At 31.7% G+C, this 20,256-nt stretch overlaps 2 protein-coding genes across 2 annotated transcripts; both read left to right on the top strand.

The window, feature by feature from the left end:
* Window positions 1-1,711: 1,711 nt before the first annotated feature.
* LOC114179932 (putative isoprenylcysteine alpha-carbonyl methylesterase ICMEL2) lies at window positions 1,712-10,393 on the top strand. Its single transcript, XM_028066442.2, has 11 exons — window positions 1,712-2,166; window positions 3,058-3,134; window positions 3,249-3,318; window positions 3,404-3,484; window positions 4,956-5,030; window positions 5,723-5,824; window positions 5,937-6,077; window positions 8,215-8,280; window positions 8,372-8,515; window positions 9,892-9,982; window positions 10,098-10,393. The coding sequence occupies exons 1-11, from the start codon at window positions 1,784-1,786 to the stop codon at window positions 10,257-10,259; spliced, it is 1,392 nt and encodes a 463-aa protein (XP_027922243.2). The 5' UTR covers window positions 1,712-1,783; the 3' UTR covers window positions 10,260-10,393.
* An 8,279-nt stretch (window positions 10,394-18,672) lies between these two features.
* Window positions 18,673-19,536, top strand: LOC114179166 (Bifunctional inhibitor/lipid-transfer protein/seed storage 2S albumin superfamily protein). Its single transcript, XM_028065404.2, has 2 exons — window positions 18,673-19,101; window positions 19,286-19,536. The coding sequence occupies exons 1-2, from the start codon at window positions 18,759-18,761 to the stop codon at window positions 19,300-19,302; spliced, it is 360 nt and encodes a 119-aa protein (XP_027921205.1). The 5' UTR covers window positions 18,673-18,758; the 3' UTR covers window positions 19,303-19,536.
* Window positions 19,537-20,256: the final 720 nt, after the last annotated feature.

Raw genomic sequence — 20,256 nt, 5'->3', positions numbered from 1 at the left:
ATTAAAAAGTCGCTTAAAGGTGTTAAATTTGTTTGTTGTGTGAAAATGAAATTCGTATAATTTTTAAATTTTTGATATATTTTGATCACAAACTTTAAAATAATTGTGATATTTTTTTTATCAATAATAATTTTTGTTTATGTGTTAAATAACGTTTTAAGCTGATATTTAAATTGGAACGTATCAAATGATACACAACGCAAACGTCGTTCTGAAATATTATTGACACATAAAAAAATTGATGAAGCTAAGATAAAAGAACTATATTTTTTTTTCACTCAAAAGTTTTATATTTTTTTATTGAATCTTATTTTTAATTTTTTTATATTATCTTTTAATATAAGTTGAATGTATATTGTTATGTAATTTTGTTTAGGTATTTTAGGTGTTAATAAATATAAAATTTTATAATAAACATAAAATAGTATTGTGATAGATGTAAAATCATAAATGACTTTTATTACTTTAATTGAATACTTGAATACGCATTAAATAATAAGGTTGTCACCTTTACTTCTATCAATAGTTCTTTTGAGTAACAATAGGAATATCAATATATTTTCAATTAAAATAAAGAAAATTACTTGTCATTTTATATAATATAATTTATATTAAACAAAAAAGCACATATAATTGAAATATGAAAGACAATTAACCACCTTATCCATTTAACGAAATATTAAATGTGGAAATTCTATTCAAAAATATTAAAAATCTCATAACTCGATGGACAATTTTTTCTAATAAAATATCAATTAAAATTATACAAATTTATGAAAAACTTAAAAGAACTTAATTAAACTTATATTTAAGAATAGACTCTTTTATTAACAAGAAACATGCTAAAGAAAATAATAAACCCTTACTCAGACTATAGTATACATTTGAAGAAAACAATTATTATAATTAAGTCTATAACTTATTCCTTTATTTACCCAAAGAAACATAAAAAAGTCGTGAATTTATTAATTTTTTTTATTTCCATTTATCAAATAAGATTTGTTGTTTGTTCTATATTTTCTATTTTGATCCTTTGAACTTTATCTCTTTCTTTGAATATTTCGCTATTTATTCAAATAAAACATGAGTCCCGCCTAAACTTACAACACATTCAAACGGGACAGAGGAAAAAAGAAATCTTCAAATTACTTTTTTCATCTTCATCGAAATAAATTACTATCGATATTTTTTTTTTCTTTACTTTCTCTTCCTATTATTTTCTAAAGTTAATACCGTGGAAAAACTAACACAAAGAGAGAATGATTAGTTCTTGGAGAGTCCTACGAAAAACCACACTGTTGCAGACAAATGTCTGGCTATTCCGTCAATTTTACAGTGTTTTCAGGAGTTCGTTAAAGATACAAAAAATATATATATAATTTTTGTTTATGTTTAAATAATTACAAAATTTTAAGAATTTATGAAGATATTTGTGTATTATTAAGACATAATATTTAGTTAAGAAGAGTCATTGATATAGATTTGAAGTGGTCTTGAATAAAAGAAGAAAGAAAGCCTTGGAATGGAAGTGGAGTAGTTATCTGTTGCAGTTGGACCCACCTCGTTTGACGAACTCAAAATCCCACCTGGGCCCCACATTCTGGCAACCTAAGCCAATCACAACCTTTCTTTATTTCTTTCTCCCATTTTCAATTATTTTCTCTCATCTCTGTCACGCAATTCATACCATACCTGTAATAATAATAATAATAATAAATAATCATCATCTCTGTAACGAACAAGATTCGCTCACACACTCTGCATTCGCTTCTTCAATCGCAAAATGCCATCTCAGATCTTTCCCTCACCCAACCGTTCTCTTGATTCCGCCGTTTCCACTTCTTCCTCCGCATTCATCCGTCCCAAAGAGGACCAAAACGACCCCTCCGTCAGCCTCCTCGACCACTCCGCCGCCCCTTCCTACCGAGACATGTCCCTCAAGCCGCCCTTGCCGCGGGCCTCCAGCTTCTCCTCCTCGCGCACCAAACCCTCCCGCCCTCGCCACTCTTTCAATCAGAAACGCCGCCGCCGTGCCGCCAGCCAGGACTCCTTCCCCAACATCACCGATCAGACTAACACCTCCACCCGCTCCTCCTTCGGCCGCGATGTCGCCGCCGAGACCTTTCTCTTGACTCGCCTTGGCTTCAAGATGCTCGGATACCTCGGGTATATTATTATGTCCTTCTCGTATACTTCGCTTCCAGATCCTGCATTCACCTAAAATTTAATGTATGTATGTGTGTATATATATTATATATTATATATATAAATATGCATCTATGTATGTGTATAGTGCAAGATTTCAACTGTGTAATCAAACAATGCTGATTTCTGACATCAAAGGTGACACAAGTGACAAGTAGTTTGGATTCTTTGACTAATGTCAGGGATCGACAAAACTGCATGTTTAGGTACTTAACTGATGCTTTTAACTATCGACGGGATTAGTTGGTCTAGCTATGAGATAGATACCCGTGGCTCCAATGGGGATTTAGTGTTATGTTTGGCGAAGAGGATAGAATTACCGTGGATGAAATTAAGAATAAGAGTGAAAATAGGTGTGAAATAAAGTGGTTGTTCAGGTGTTTTTATTGAAGAGAGAGAGGGAGAGCGGGGGAGAATGTGTCGAAATAAGTGAGAAATAGTTCACTGGGTCACATTATTTTTATTTTTTTAAGTATTTCAACTTATTTCTTTTTCTACTCCCCACACACCAGATTGTTTCCATCGGCTCCTTGCCCCTAATTTCTCACTTGCCAAACAGGGCCAACAAAATTATTGTTTCTTAGTGGGTTTTTGAGGTTTTTCAGTATAGCTTGGTGTGACTGATTTCAATTGGTAATGCAATTTAGAGGAAATCTTGTTATATATCTTCTTGAAAACTCCCTCGTTGTCTGTCTCAATTCTTAGGGTGCAGTTTATATGTCTATTAAGAACGTTCAATTAATGGAAATTGGTTTAAGATGAACCCAAACATCTCTGTTTATTTTTTTTACATGATTATTATTTTCATATATACCATTTGTGGATGCTCTCTGATCATTTATTTCTGTTCAGGGTAGGCTATAAATGGATCACAAGATTTCTTGCCCTTAGTTGTTATGCACTACTTCTTTTTCCGGGCTTTATTCAAGGTCTGAATTCTGTGATCTATAACATTTTTCATACTTGTAATCTATTATTTATGTCCAGATTCTGATTTGAAATGCATTAATATCACTCGACATTTGCCGCCTTCTGTTTTATAGTTGGATATTACTATTTCTTCTCCAGTCAGATACGCAGAAGCATAGTTTATGGAGAAAAACCGCGAAATAGGTATGCTTGATCACAATTGTCTCTGTACATTTATAAATTCTCTTAATCGTTGCAATTTTAATAAATAGCTTATTTTCTTTTGCAGGCTTGACTTGTATTTGCCTAAAAATAGCAATGGTCCAAAACCCGTTGTTGCTTTTATTACTGGTGGAGCCTGGATTATTGGGTACGTGACGTCTGTGCTCCATTTTAAAATTGCAAATTAACGTAATTAGGTGTAATAAGTTTTTTTTCATGTTGCTTTGATTGAGAGGGTGTTCCCTTTCCATGGAATTGTTGATTAGTATATATGAGATTCAATTCTTATTTTTATCTCCTGTTAAAAAGAGAAGTTCATTATATTTTTGCTCACCATTAAGCTTATACATCATGATGGTAGTAGTAAGAAGGTTGCCAATTTACCGAGACGTATAAGGAAATGGGTTTTGAACTTATTAAGTTTTGGAATTGTGTGTAAATGTCGACCACACATGAACATTTATACTGACAACGTTTACTAATTGTACAATTATCTCCTTAATAACTAATTTGTATCAAATGTTACATATTGAAATGTTTAAAACTAGTATTTACGTGTGCTATATTGAATACTCCCTTTCAAGCTAGAGCATATAAATAATATGCACCAAAATATTTCAACCTGGGAGATACTTTGAAGGATTTGGTGAATATGTCAACTAATTGACTACTGGAACTGACAGTCAGTTTTAATTTTGCCTACAATAACTCAATAGCCTAATATGGATCTTCTTTCACATTGAAATCTTACCCAATCAAAATAGTGTGGTAGCAGCTTACAATCTTTAATATCACCTTTGTTCACACTTTAATCTTGATGTATTTGAGCACACAAGCAGAATTCAAGAATTCAAGAATTCAAGTTTGTCTACCGTACCTATTAGGCATGAATAGCTGCCCGGGTCTTTCTATATGCTTCCCCCTAACCTAGGAGTAATTTGATGGCATTGGAAGAATCTAACAGGATGCCACAATGTTTTCAATCAATCCTGCTTGTTTCCTAGAAAATGTCATTGGCATTTGGGAGAGGCAGATTGAGCAGCTTCAATACCCAAGCAACAAGTATTTGAGAAGAGTCAAATCCTTGGTTTGAAACTGAAGGGTCAGATGTTGTTAGAGACAGAATTCCCTTGATCATTTCCGGTGATGGCAATGTTTTCAATGTGAACCTCAAGATAATTGTGAGTACAAAGGCACCAAAATTATGTAAAAAGAGGTTAAAATGGAGTGAATCAACCCGACTAATACTATATCAAGTTTGGTTATTATGTGTTAAGTGTTGGGCAGCCCATGTTTATATGTATTGAATATAGTAACCGTACAATGATATCCCTTACATGTGCAGCGTGAGCTATATTTAATTGTACTGTATAATGTCTTATGGAGTAGTTTCAACCTGAAGAGGTTATACTTATGTTTATAATTATATACAATTTTTTTTTCCTTTTCTGACATTTATCATACCCTGTGCAATCAGAATAAGACGCTACTAATTTCATTATTGAAGGGATTAACGTGTTTGTCTATGTCTGTTGTATATAAACGCACACACACACACGTTCACCACTTACCTATTCTGTGATTACTAGTTTTAAAGTGTGTGTACTGTATTTGTGTAGTTACAAAGCATGGGGTACACTTCTAGGTCAACAGCTATCAGAGAGAGATATCATTGTGGCATGTATTGATTACAGGTGATACTTCCTTCCCCAACTTTCACATCTGTAATGCTCTAGCTAGATGCTATCTGCCGCATTAGAATCGTTATGGAGACAAATATTTATCTGTACTTGTAAATAGTAATAAAGAAAACTGTATTCCTGGGTTCTATTCTATTGTATCATGTTATCATCTTTTCTAAATATTTTCTGTTTTAATTTATGATTTGGTCCTGGTCCTTGTGTTTTTAATTTTTACTGTCTCTTTTTGGTTTCTTCTTGATATTGATGGTAAAATAAGAACTATTTGATAGTTTTCAATCTTCTCGTTTTGTTTTTGAAAGTTCTATTCATAGATACAAAATATTGTTTTTATAATTAGAAAATCTTTGGGCGTAATCAAGCCATGTAGTGAGCCTTTTCAACTTCCGACTTTCCCTTTAGTTTTATGGAGACTCCTGAATGGTTCGATATCTCTAATGTGCCTCTTTTATGCAAGATTTCTTCCTGTTTAAAGCATAGGGATTGTTGAAATAGAAAATTCAAAATCGAAATTTGGTATTGAAAGCGGTAATAATGAAGAATACCAATCCTAGGAAATCAGTGGTTTTTATTGTACCTCATCGCAAACCACTAAAAGCATATGTAATTCAAATAGTACAGAAGGGAGTGTGTTACTTGCTTTTGTCTTTCTATAGCAGTGTTATAAAACATCTCTTTTCTTGCAGAAATTTTCCCCAGGGAACCATCAGCGATATGATAGCTGATTCTTCTCAAGGCATCGCATTTGTGTGCAACAATATTGCAGAATATGGAGGTGATCCTAACAGGTAAATTCTCTTAAATTCAAAGTTTTCTCATTAAGGCATCCAATTTTCTCTTGCTTTAAGGGTGATGGCTTCTCATGATCAATAATGATACTTTTCCAATTTTTTCCCATAGAATTTACCTAATGGGACAATCAGCTGGAGCACATATTGCTGCATGTGTACTGGTGGAGCAGGCAATCAAAGAGGCAGGTGAAGGAGATAGTACAACTTGGAGTCTTTCTCAGATTAAGACTTATTTTGGTTTATCTGGAGGGTAAGTACTTGCAGAAAATCCCTTTCAATCTAAGTAGTTAAATATGCGCGCTATAGCAGAGCGTCGTATAGCGGGAAATCTACCATTTTGTGTGCTATAGTGGCTCAAGCTTCATACTATATGCAAGGGCTCTGTCACCTTACTTTAACACAAACCACGAACACCCAGGGGGCATAACCACCTCTCGAAAGTGCCGTGAACTTGCTTTTGTTGTTATTTGTCCTAAGTGGTGTCACTGTGTTATTGCTCACCGTTGTTTTATTTTATCGCCAAATGTTAATCGGTGATATGTTGTTTTTTGTTAGCGGATTCAAACCCGCGACCTTTATTTTTCCCTCCCTTCCACTTTTATCATCAAACCAACCTTAAATCTCCTATCGCTCAGCCTCTTTATTATATCCTTATGTTTTGTTTTTAAAGTTTTTCTTTAGTTTTTTTTATTATTTTAAACTTCATAGGTCGCCTTTGAAACAATTGTAGCATCATCCACTTGGAGGGTTACAATTATTTAATTTCTTGAATTTGTTGTTATTGACTTGTGTGCCTCTATTCGAGATTGATAACTATGATATGATGTTATCCACATGTGAATTAGTCTTCTTTTCTGCGTTCTATATATATCTCTTTAGCTGGCTGTAGTACGTGGTGTTCTCTTCGATCTCATTTTTATGTTCATCAGAAATGAACAAGGACAAACTCAAGCCCCAAAGATAACTTAAGTGGTTAGGATTGTTTAAGTCTTAACAAACACCTCTGACACAGGATTGTACATCTGGAGACTGGATTGGACATCTACTGTGACTTAACATCAATGCGGGATAGACTTTGATATCATATTCAAATTTGTCTCCATCTAACACTATCCAAAATGTTTTCTCATGGGGTGAGAATTACCCATTTGTAAGGATTATTTTGGTTAACATTCCTACCCAATGTGGAGACATCTAATAATGTTCAACATCAAGTTTCTTTCTTTTCTTTTTTTATTGTTGGGGTCAACTTTCTCCACTTGTTTTTCATCCCTGGCGATATATTCCTCTTTTCCTTGGAAAAATAGCTGGTTGGTTTGAATGAAGTTTTGTCCCTTCAGTTTGTGGCCAATGAATGGAAGAATAGGTGAACCAATCAGGCTAGTATGTTAGGGTACCCTTCTTCAATATGCTATTTGTTTGCTATGAATGGTGCAAAATGGAGTTTGAAATCAAGGATGGGTCATCATATTGTGCTTTGCTACCTTGCAGAAACCATTGTATTTTCCTTGGTTTGACTGGTTACAAGATGGTAGAACAAATAGCGAACTAGGGAACAACTGTACACTTATCTAGGCTTAAGTGAGAGAAGAGACAATATCTCCTAACTGGTAACAAAAAAATATAGATATGAGATATATACCCAAAATAGGAATGACGGAATTAATGTCTGCACATATGAAAACAAAATAGGAAGATTCTGTTTTATCCTGACAAGGAGGAACTATTTGCCAATCTAGGGTTTGATCTTTGGCACTCAATTCTTCTGAAAAAACAATCCGAAGTTGGCTTAAGAATTAGCGGAGTCTGCGCATTATCCTCTCTTTAAGCTCAAAGGACTCGTACAGTAGGGAGTGTGTTAGATATGAAATAAAAGTCGCTCGTGCTTTCACCTAACAACTTTGGCTATTGTTGTTGTTCGGTTCGTGAAAGATCTCATGATTTAAATGCAAATTTTAATCGTGATATTTTACAAAGTTCTACTACGTTAGAAATGCAAATGTTAATGGTAATATGCTACAAAAGCGGTTGTTCTACAAATACTAAAAATGCAAATTTTGATTGTAATATGCTAAAAAAGCGTTTTGTTTTACTAATATAGGAGTGCTACACTGTTGTACATGTTACCGAATATAATATAGCTCAAGTTGATCATGTATGGATTTAATCTTTTCAAATTATAATGGCATAAATAAAGGTCTCCAGAAGATATGTAATGTGTGATAACTCTTCCAATTATTGGTTTGATTTTGTTTCTTATGGTAAATGCAATGTTATTTGATTGAGATTGTTTATTTTATAACCTTGCAGCTCCCACCAATGATAGTTGGCTTTGCACTAAGATTAACATAATTTATTTGCTGTATTTCCTTCTTACATCAATTCAGGTATAATTTATTTAACCTTGTAGATCACTTCCACAGTAGGGGTCTTTATCGGTCCATCTTTCTAAGGTACACACTTCATTCATCTTCAAGTGAGTTAATGTTCAATCGCCTGCTTCTCCTTGTATTAGACTTTCAATTGACTACCTCTACCGTACAGCATAATGGAAGGGGAAGAATCCCTGAAACGGTTTTCTCCAGAAGTAATGGTTCAAGATCCAAATATTGGAAATGCGAATTCTCTACTACCTTCTGTAGTGCTTTTTCATGGGACTGGGGATTATTCAATACCATCAGATGCCAGGTTTGTGTCCCCCCTTTCTAAAAATTTTGTAACAATAGAAAACAGGAGTATATATTGAGTGTCCTATTGATTTGTTATGGTCTAGTTTTACCGAGATAGCCTACGTGACCTTATTTGGGGAGCACAGTGACTGATAATTGTTTCATGCAATATTAAAGTGCCAAACTTTGTGTAATGGCTGAATTACTGAATGATTTAGTTAGCAATGAGCAGCTTAATTTAACTTCAAGTTATTGATAAACACGTAGAAGAAACAACAAGAACGACCTATGTCAGTTCCTTGTCCCCCTGGTACTAGATTTCAGCAAACAATCAGTATAGAAAGAAAAAAAAATGTTAAGTCAAAAACATGCAATAGATGTAACATGGTGATTAAGTTCAATTGTATGAGGAAATCTCAAAATATCATTATCGTACTATTTGAGGATCTTAAATTATCTATAGAAATTACTTTCTCCATTTCTCTTGTTTTCATTATTTTTTTTGTATATCTCCATACTTACCTGATCGCGTATGACATTTGAGTTCATTACTGTCAAAATGGGCATACTATTATAAGTACGCTGTTAATGATCAACATAAGGTATAACAAGCATTCTGAAGTTGTGTGGTTGTTTAAGCTCTTTGAACCTTCAGGAAAAGATTGCTCCTTATAATGTATTATTTGCTACAGTTCCATGTGGTATGCTGCTGATTAGTTGTTATGAAGGTTCTTTGATGATTGTGTGAATTATGAATTTGCAGTGGCGCTCAATTTCTTATATGTTTTATTAGTTCCACACCCACTGCGTCAACAATAATAGCACACACGAATAAAATAAGATCTCAATACAAAATGGAGATCCAAAATAAAAGAAAAATCATCCTATTCGGAGGCTATGCAGTATCTATCTGCTACCTACAAGATAAGTGGGTTTTTTGATTGAGTGAATACTGATGAAGTGTGAAGCTGGAAATGGAAATACGTGTAGGTAACAAAGTTACATTTAAGCATTTTATAAGCGACAAAGCTGTGAAGAGCTATTGCTGTTATGTGACCATTGGAATTAATTGAAACTTAAGAAATATTCTAGCAAGAATGTTTTCTTGCGCACTAAACTTGGTTAAACTGTTCGAACTCGTTTTTTAAAAGTTTAAATTGCAATGTGCGCATGTAATGCTTTTGCATGGGTTATAAAGTAGGCTTTAATCCTGTATATCCTTCAATGGGCTACTAGAAGAAATGTGCCACTTTTAATAGTGGGTATTTACATTATATAGCAGCGAATTGTCATTATAGAGCAACTAATTCGCTTGTCTTCGTATTGAAGCATCCTCTTTAAAAAAAAATCGGATTTTCAGCTGCTAGACTTTGACCAACATACTATTTTATACAGTACATCATTTGCTGAAACTCTTAAAAAAGTTGGAGTGACGGCTGAAGCAATTATGTACGAAGGGAAGACTCATACAGATGTGTTTCTACAGGTATATATGGCCATTTTCTGAAAAAGTTGTAGTTGGTAATTTTGATGAGAAAATTATGGTGAATGTTAGAATATTTTGTAAGAAGGCATTGATGTGAAATGGTTATACATTTCAGGATCCGATGAGAGGTGGAAAAGATGATATGTTTGAAGATTTAGTAGGATATATCCACGCTGGTGATGCTGAGGCCCGTGCCAAAGATGCAGAGGCTCCTCCAAGGAGACGCCTTGTGCCTGAGTGCATGTTAAAACTCGCTCATACCGTTAGTCCATTCTAGTCTCCAACTAACATTCTTTCTCCATTTTATTATTTTTCTTTGTACATAACCTCATTCACCTGCTAAATTAATTTTCAACACCCATTCTATTATTAGATTTAGCAATACAAGTAGAGTCAAATATTTGTTTGTCATTAATGTTCAATTTTTAACATCGAATTTTTAATTTCACCTAACTTCACCACATCTTTCAATTCCACCCTCCAGCGTTGGACATATGGAGTGTGTAGATTGCAGGACTAACTCTTTTTCTCCACGTTTTAAAAGTAGATTAATTATTTAATAAATTTCAAGTGTCAATAATTCAACCATAGTAAAACTGTAATTCAATAGGATTAATACGTTAACGATTATACTGGTATCTCAATAATGTGTAAATATTATCAAATAAATATTATAACTTTGTTCAATTGAAATTCTGAAATACTAATAGTAACATCCATTATACATGATAAAAAAACAATAAATTAATATAATAGTAAGTTATAAGAAATTATTAGACATGATTTCTTTAGAAAGTGAATTGAGTTTTCAAAGTATAAATTTTCATAATTGTATCACAAGGTTGAGTTGGTTCGATGTTTGTACCATTCTTCCTAAGAAGAGATAGTGAGTAAACTGAGGTACTGCTTTAATTAGATTTCAAAATTTTATAAAATTAATTGCCTATTCTCTTTGATGGAAATAGATGAGTCAAGTCATTTCCTTATAACTTTATTTGAGAATTTCCCGACTCGTATGGTTCGATAATAACTAAAAAAAAAGTTAATGAGTTTCAAACTTTTTTACTAATAAATAAAAAATAATTTCATTTTTCTAGTTTTAATTTTAAGGAAAAAAACATCAATATTGTAACACCCTATAACCCTATATTAGTAAACCAAAACTAATAATATGAGTATCACAATTAAGATATTAAGCATAATTATTAAAATATATACTTGCATTTTAATCTCCCAGTCACACACTCCCTACTGCACCTTAATATGCTCACATAGAGCAACTGTTGTAGCATATGAACAAACTACAAACCAAATAAAATATAGGATAAGTTAGTATAATCATAACAATTTATATCAACCAAAACATATTATATAAAAATGAAATTCATCTCGATCAATATAATTCTCAATATCATACAACTACAATCAAATATTTTCAAAACATGTCCCACAATGACCGTCAATACAGATATTTGATTCTTTTTTCTAAAAAAACTCAAGTATCGAGTAAACTTTCCTTTGAACTCTTGGACTTTTAAGTAAATTATTTTTTCTCAATGAGGGGATTGAGCACTCAATTGAACAAGGAACCTCAACTCTCTAGATTTTTAAAATTTTATTTTCACTATAGAAAAATTGATTGGTATATCAAACTGATTTCTTGGCTCAAATTGGGGCTTTTAATCTCTTAAGTCGACTATAACAAATCTTATTTAGTTCTAAAACATAGCACCAAGAGCTAATTTAACCAATCTAATATTTACATCCTCTGAAATTGTTCCTCAATCACATACAATATGTGTTCAATTCCACATCTCAATCATCTCTACTAGTGACATTTTCAATAACAAACAACTTCATTATCTATCACATTTCATCAAATTCTCATTCACACAACTCAATCAGTTAGTATAAAGAAAGAAATAACAAAATAGCTAGCTTCCCCACCTATACTTGAGTTTCTAACTCAACTAAACTTTACCAACTCTATCTCACGCAAGATACTCTTGTTGTACAAAGAAAATTGATATAAGTGATATGAACACATCCTAGTGACCATATACAAACAAAGATTTCATTTTGAACCTTTTGAGTTACATGCAACCACAAATCATCACTTGCACACAAGACTTTTAGACATGTCTCAAGAAAAAAAAGAACAAGAAATGAATTTATTCTAATAATAATTGAATAGATTCTTTATGATAATTTGATTACCAAAAAAATGAGATTGTTTTAGAAAATAACTTGACAAACAAAAATAATGAATAAGACGAAAATCAAATCCTTAATTTGTCCCGGCCTTTTTGAGCAAGTCTTAATTTCATACTTTTCATATTTTGTTTTATTTTCCACATGTAACATCTATTTATGTTTTCAGGGAAATTTTTATTATTGAAACAAATACTTTAATCAAAAATAAATATTTTTTTACTAAATTCAACTGATAATTTTCAAAAAAATTTAATTTAACGCATTGAAGTAGTTTTAAACAATTTTTTTTAAAATAGGACTTAAACTAAAATTAATATATTTAGCATTTTTTTATATAATGTGTTTGATCTTTAATATGCATAAAAAAAATGATACATTATATTCTTGTATTAAAATGACAAGAATAAAAGATAATAAAAATTATAATTATATGATGAAAATATGTATTCTAAAGTTGTTTTGAATAACACTTAAATGTAAAATAATAATAAATAGAAATCAACAAGAAAAAAACACTCAAAGCATGAACATAAAAGAATATTAAAAAGTAAAAAAATGTTGAGAAATTAAATAAACAAACGAAATATAATTACTATAGATAAAAGAATTGAATAATAAATCCATTAAATTGATGAACAGCAATACTAATATTCTCTTTCTGATTTTCATGTTCGATTTTTACGAGAGTTTTGTTAGATGATGTTTTCTTACCCTTGACAATTTATTATGCTTTTCCAACAATACACTTTTAATTTTTTAACAAAATCTTCTTAACTTCTCCTTGGATTAAAAATAAAGATACACTTGGTGAAAAATAACTTTGATCGTTGTAACGTTACTATTATGCAATTATATATATTATACTATTTTTTTTTCACTAATCATCTCTATATAGCATACAATTGTATATATATTGTGTTCACTTCCTTCCATAAATAATTTCTTCAAAATATAAAACTTTAATTCATCAAGTGAATTTAAAAATAGAGCAAATATTCACATGATTCTATAGTTTTAGGCCAATTTCACTTTTGGACGCACCACCTACATTTTCCTTAGTTCTTATATCTATAATAATATATAAAGGGGATTCCTCTTTTTGTGTCCATTTTTCATTTTCCAATTTTACCCTTAATTAATATTTTAAAAATTAATTATTTTATAATTAGTTTATTTTTAACCATTTTTTTTAAATCTTTTTTATTTTGATCGTTATTTCTAAAAACCTTTTCTAACAGTTATTTTATTTAACAACTATTTTAAAATTTATTATATAAATTTTAAAAATAAATATTATTGATCTTATAAAAATTAAAAAATGCGGATACACATGCATGTGTGTTCGCTAGTAACACGTAATCATAATCATAATATATACAAAATTTCAATTTACAAAACAAAATAAAATAACATTTTTGTAAAAACATATACATTTATGAAATGATCATTTTAAAAACTGGATCCTTTCAAGTCACAATCAACAACACATATAAACTCAAACTCAACTATAATTATTACTAACAATATATTATATTCTTCAAAACTTGTGTATTAACTTAAACTCGAAAATTTTATCTTTGTCATACTACCTACCATCCACTCATGCAAAAAGTCCGATACATAGGAAATTAAGTTCTCAACTCATATGACACGATAAATTTATGACTTGTCGAACACAATTCTTTTTCACACGACAAGCTAAATCATAAAAACCTTCATAAGCTCTTATCACCTAATTATTATTTTTTTATATAAGTCCAATAATTTGTAGAATCAAACTAATTTTTTTCAAAATTTTCATTTACTGCACATCCTATAACCATTTAATAATAATTAGATTTACATCACACATAGAAATATATTAGATCAACAACTATGTGTAGATTATGGTCATTGACTCTATTTAATCCCACTAGAGATGATAACATATCGGATCGAGCACAGCTAGTACCTACTCGCTACCAATCCGCATAAAAAAAACCTGTCACATGTCTCATTACCTGCATAAAAAAGTTTGCGTACTTTTTGAATACCCACAAATATTAAAAAAATATATATTTTATAAGAAATGCTTATTTATTATCTAATAACAAAAACAAGAATTCAACAAAAGGTATATATTTCATTCATGTTATAAGTTGAATAAGAAAAGACTTGAAAAACTTAGTATTCTTATTTTCTTCCTTCACGTGATAGACTAAAACAATGTGCTGAGTGAGCTGAAAGGAGATTTCCAATATACATACTCAGACAAACCCCATAAATTTCCCCAAAGAAATCAATCTCTTGTCGTTTTTAGTAGCCTGCCTTTGTGCTATGAAAGTGCACAAAATTTTCAGGCTCAGCAACCACCATGTATTGACCATTTGAAGAAAACCAAATAGACAATGTTGCCATCGGAGAAGATAAGCAACTCTAAACGATGAAAAACACTTCATGTGAACTACATCATAGCAAATAAATAAAAGGTTAAAATACCTTTTTGGTCCCAATTTTCATCAAGTTTTTTCAAATAAGTCATAATTTTGGTTTTGTGTTCAAATAGGTCCCAATTTTCGTCAATTTTATTCAATTGAGACATTTTTTGCTAACACCGTTTAAATCATTAATGGCCATGAACAGTGACTGCCACGTGTCACTTTGTGATTTTTTTGAATTTTTTTAAAATGTACATGTGTTAATCCAAGAGCGTGCCACGTGTCACTTTGTGGCTTTTCTAAATTTTTTATTTTATTTTTTTTGAATTTTTTTTAAATGTCCACATGTCAACCCAGTAGTGTGCCACGTGTCAAAGTCAATGTTCTATATTCAATTTGGTCCCTATATTTGTTATTTTTGTTCAATTAGGTCCCAATTTTTGTTAACATTAACCAGTTTGGTCCCTATCGAAGATGTGACCAAATTTAATTTCTATATGAAAGTTATAATGATGTAAATTTTAATATATTATATAAAAATATTTAATAAAAAATGTGAATTTTAATATAAAAATTAAATTTGATTTTAATTTGGAGAGGGACCAAATTGGTTAATGTTAACAAAAGTTGGGACCTAATTGAACAAAAATAACAAATATAGGGACCAAATTAAATTTAGAACATTGACTTTGACACGTAACACGCTACTGGGTTAACACGTGGACATTTAAAAAAAATTTAAAAAAATTTAAAAAGAAAATTCAAAAAAAAATCAAAAAAATTCAAAAAAACCACGAAGTGACACGTGACACGCTCCAGGGTTGACACGTGTACATTTAAAAAAATTAAAAAATTAAAAAAAATTAAAAAAAATTAAAAATTAAAAAAAACCACAAAGTGACACGTGGCAGTCACTTCATGGTCGTTAATGATTTAAACGGTGTTAGCAAAAAAGGACCAACTTGAACAAAATTGACGAAAATTGGGACCTATTTGAATACAAAATCAAAATTAGGACTTATTTGAAAAAACTTGACGAAAATTGAGACAAAAAAGGTATTTTAACCTAAATAAAATAAATTTAATACAAACGGTTTTTTACCACTTTTGCTCATCATTCTAAACTTATCCTTAATTAATTGGGATTATATTTAACTTTTTAAAATATATAGAATTTAATAATACTAGTTAAATTTCATTGCTACAAATGTTAATTAGCATTTTTTTATATTTGAGTGAAGTAGTATTATTTTATTTACCACCTATATTCCTCGTGCAATTACGTCACTCCGAACAATCCACGAATGATTTTACTATTATTAAAAGGAAAATGATAGAATGACTACCTATTTTTACTACTTCCTTACTCCCTTACGTGGAAAATGGTTTTTAATCTTTTTTTTTTTACTTTCAAAAGAGCCACTGGCACGTGAGGGAATGAAGGTTACAGAAAGTTAACCTAACATACCATTAACTTTATCATTTTGCTGTCATAGTGAAAAAAGAAGTGGTGCCATTAACTTACCATTTTGCCATCATCGTGAAAAAAAATCCTCGCAGAACCTTGCATACCATTCACACCGGCGCCGGAATACTTCTTTCTTCTCCATCGTGCCTGCGAAATTCATTGTGCCAATTGTCTCATATGCACACATTTTTATTCACCTAATCCACAATCACTGATAAAACCGTACTGTATATGATATTTTTACATAGAATATCTGGTGACCACAGAATTAATAAATGGTGACCTTCCTTGAACTTTTTACACAATTTTTTCACCCCTGATATGTTGTTAGGAAGTCTACAACTACAACCTTCTTAGTGTCCTAGAATACATCGATGACATTTATAAAAGGTATATTTACTGGTTAAAGATTTTTGTGAGGAATAATTAGCCCACAAGTACTTGATCAAACACATCATAACAGTGACTGTATTAACTGGTGACCCGTGATATATTACTTGGTGATCTGCCCATAATTTTTTGGATAAAAAATATCAACTAGGGTCTGGTGTTTGGGTACTCAATTTTTCCCTACTAACAGTCACAACCATGACCCTAAAAGCATGTTTGCAAGGTATGTTGAACCTACTAAATATTGTTGCGAGATAATTGGTCCACAAAATCCACCACACATATAAATTAATTCTGGATGAAATATCCGGTGACCACGAAATTAATAATTGTTGACCTTCCTTGAACTTTTTGCACAACTTATTCACCCTTGCCATGTTATAAGGATGTCAGGAGTGAATAAATTGTCAAAAAGTTCAAGGAAGGTCAGCAATTATTAATTTCGTGGTCACCAGATATTTCATCCAGACTTAATTTATATGTGTGGTGGATTTTGTGGACCAATTATTTCGCAAGAATATTTATTAGGTTCAACATACCTTGCACACATGCTTTGAGGGTCATATTTCTCACTGTTAGTGGGAAACAAGTTGAGTACCCAAACACCAGACCCCATTTAATATTTTTATGCAAAAAAGTTATGGGCATGTCACCAGGTAATATATCAAGGGTCATAAGTTAATGCAATCACTATTATGATGTTTGTGATCAAGCACTTGTGGGCTAATTATTCTTCACCATTCACTTTTAGGAGTAAATATAACTTTTATAAATTTCATTGAGGTATTCCAGGACAATATGAAGGTTTTAGTTGTAGACATCCTTACAACTTAGCAGAGGTGAATAAGTTGTGCAAAAAGTTCAAGGAAGGTCACCAATCATACGTGGTCACCAGATATTTATCCAGACTTAATTTATATGTGTGGTGAATTTTGTGGACCAATGATCTCGCAGCAATATTTAGTAAGTTCAACATACCTTGCAAACATGCTTTTAGGGTCATGGTTGTGACTGTTAGTGGAGAAAAATTGAGTACCCAAACACCAGACCCTAGTGATATTTTTGTTCAAAAAGTTATGGGCAGGTCACCAGGTAATATATCACGAGTCACCAGTTAATGCAGTCACTGTTATGAAGTGTTTGATCAAGTACTTGTGGGCTAATTATTCCTCACAAAAATCTTTAACCAGTAAATATACCTTTTATAAATGTCATCGATGTATTCTAGGACACTAAGAAGGTTGTAGTTGTGGACTTCCTAACAACATATCAGGGGTGAAAAAATTGTGTAAAAAGTTCAAGGAAGGTCACCATTTATTAATTCTGTGGTCACCAGATATTCTGTGTAAAAATATCATATACAGTACGGTTTTATCAGTGACTGTGGATTAGGTGAATAAAAATGTGTGCATATGAGACGATTGGCACGGTGAATTTCGCAGGCACGGTGGAGAAGAAAGAAGTATTCCGGCACCGGTGTGAATGGTATGCAAGGTTTTGCGAGAATTTTTTTTCACGGTGACGGCAAAATGGTAAGTTAATGACACTACTTCTTTTTTCATTGTGACAACAAAATTATAAAGTTAATGGTAGGTTAGGTTAACTTTCTGTAACCTTCATTTACTCACGTGCCCGTGGCTCTTTTGAAAGTAAAAAAATAAAATAAAAACCATTTTCCACGTAAGAGAGTAAGGAAGTAGTAAAAATGGGTAGTCATTCTATCATTTTCCTTATTAAAAACCCAGCTTTACCGATAAAATTTGTTGAATTTCTTTGCACCTTAATGCAGAAGAAGTAGAAATGGATCGTGCATACTGCTAAAGAAGAAAAAAAGCAAAGAGCCAGGTGTAGTTATTTTATGTGTGGAAGCAAGCATAGTGGAGCAAATTATGTGGCAGCCCTATTGCATCAAATTTTTTTCTTCCAACTTTTTCTGTGTTCACACCCACCTACCAATCTACCATGCCATGGCAGTGTCTCTCATAAGCTCACTCATAACAAGCCGTAAGCACCCTTCTTGTATAACAAAATCAAATATTCTGCCCTATAACAGCACATAGGCTCGTTGTGGACGGTGAAACTTCTAGCAGAAGCGTGATTATTAGTTCTTGAATATCCCAAGGCCACAACCACCCCACTAATGTTAATGTCACACTCCTTTTTCCCTTTAAGAATTCTATATAAACAAGGTGTGTTGGTCTATGGAATTCACAGTGCTATATATAACCAAATACCTGTTATACAATACAAGTGAGTGATCAGTGTAAGCAGATTCTGAGAGAAAAAGATGAGGAACTTGAAGGGTAGAGGTAGGGCTATTTCCCTTGTGGCAGTGCTGATTTTTGTGTTGGTTTTGGGTGCTGAGGGTGCTGGTGAATGTGGAAAGACCCCTATAGGGTCTGCAGCTGCAAGTCTGAGCCCTTGCTTGAGTGCTGTTAGCAATGTGAAGGCAAAGGTTCCTTTGGCTTGTTGTGCAAGAGTTGGTGCTTTGCTCAGAACTGCTCCAAAATGTCTCTGTGCTGTTCTGTTGTCTCCTCTGGCCAAACAAGCTAAGATCAACCTTGCCACTGCTATCACCATTCCAAAGAGATGCAACATCAAGAACCGTCCTGCAGGAAACAAATGTGGAAGTAAGTTAACACAACCTACTTCACCTTCATTATCATCTCATTCATATTTTGAATGCATTGATTTATGTTTTTCGTAATTCTTGAGAACTGAACAAGAGGGATGATAATATTTTGTGTTGTGTGCTTCTTCATTTCAACAAACACCTTATGTGCTTCGTTAACCTTGTTTATTTTCTCTTTGCAGAGTACACTCTACCCTGAAATCAACAAACAACAGAGTAATATTCAATATGCAGTGTTAAGCAGATTACAGAGATAAATAAATGCAATTGATGTGGCATCATCTTCAACCGTGACCTGTTTCAGTGGTGGCATAGTGTTCGTCGTAATTAATATTAATGATTACTATCCAAAACTTGTTATTGTTTTCATTCCAAAAAGATGTTAAGATAATGGAAATAATAAAAATTCGTAACTCTATGGTAGTTTCTTAAATCTAACGTTTATTATTGGCATGGTCAAAATTATAATTGACAATTAAGATGGGAATTTTCTATTTAATAATGTAAATGGTAATAATAACTAAATAAATAAACATATTATTCATATTTATTTTTTAAAATTAAATAACCTTAAAAAAAGCTTGTATTTGTTAAATCTAACTATAAAAAATTTCACCACATTTTTCATGTTTCTTATTTTTCTTTACTTATCAATTTGACTCATTTAAAGTTCGATACACAAAACTACATAGCTAAATAGATAAATGGTTGTTTAGGAATACATGTTAACAAATTATTCGCAAGTTTTAACCCAAACTCCCAATTCTAGAAGTTGAAATCTAGAATATTTTTCACACAATTTCTTTCGTGAATCCACTGAGATATTTTTTTTTTTAAGATAAAATTATTACATAATTAAATCTAAACACCAAAACAAATATTAGGTGATTCTATCAATATTTGCCGATAAAAAAAGATTGTCGATAAAGTTTAACATAATTCAAATAATTTTAACGAAACACAAATAATTTAAAACAAATTTTACGTAGAGAGATAATCCAGAAACAATATTTTTCTAGTTCAAAATCTCTTATTGAAATAGAAAAATAAAAAACTTAAAATTATTTTTCCATTTTCACGAGTTAAAGAGTTTGTTTACGCCACTAATTGAAACCGTCACATTACAAAGTAACAAATTAAAATAATTAAATTG

This window comes from Vigna unguiculata, chromosome 3, assembly GCF_037176805.1.
Source record: "Vigna unguiculata cultivar grain cowpea cultivar isolate G323 ecotype 2 chromosome 3, ASM3717680v1, whole genome shotgun sequence".
In the NCBI taxonomy this organism is placed as follows: Eukaryota; Viridiplantae; Streptophyta; class Magnoliopsida; order Fabales; family Fabaceae; genus Vigna; species Vigna unguiculata.
Note: the sequence above shows the minus strand (reverse complement) of the source record. Positions and strands in the feature narration are given on the sequence as shown.

Bases quoted from the DNA above. Each gene is read 5' to 3' on its own strand.
- LOC114179932 (XM_028066442.2), top strand. From the start codon at position 1,784: ATGCCATCTCAGATCTTTCCCTCACCCAACCGTTCTCTTGATTCCGCC. The intron at 3,319-3,403 runs GTATGCTTGATC...TTTCTTTTGCAG, and splicing joins GGAGAAAAACCGCGAAATAG to GCTTGACTTGTATTTGCCTA. The intron at 6,078-8,214 runs GTAAGTACTTGC...ACATCAATTCAG, and splicing joins TATTTTGGTTTATCTGGAGG to GTATAATTTATTTAACCTTG.
- LOC114179166 (XM_028065404.2), top strand. From the start codon at position 18,759: ATGAGGAACTTGAAGGGTAGAGGTAGGGCTATTTCCCTTGTGGCAGTG.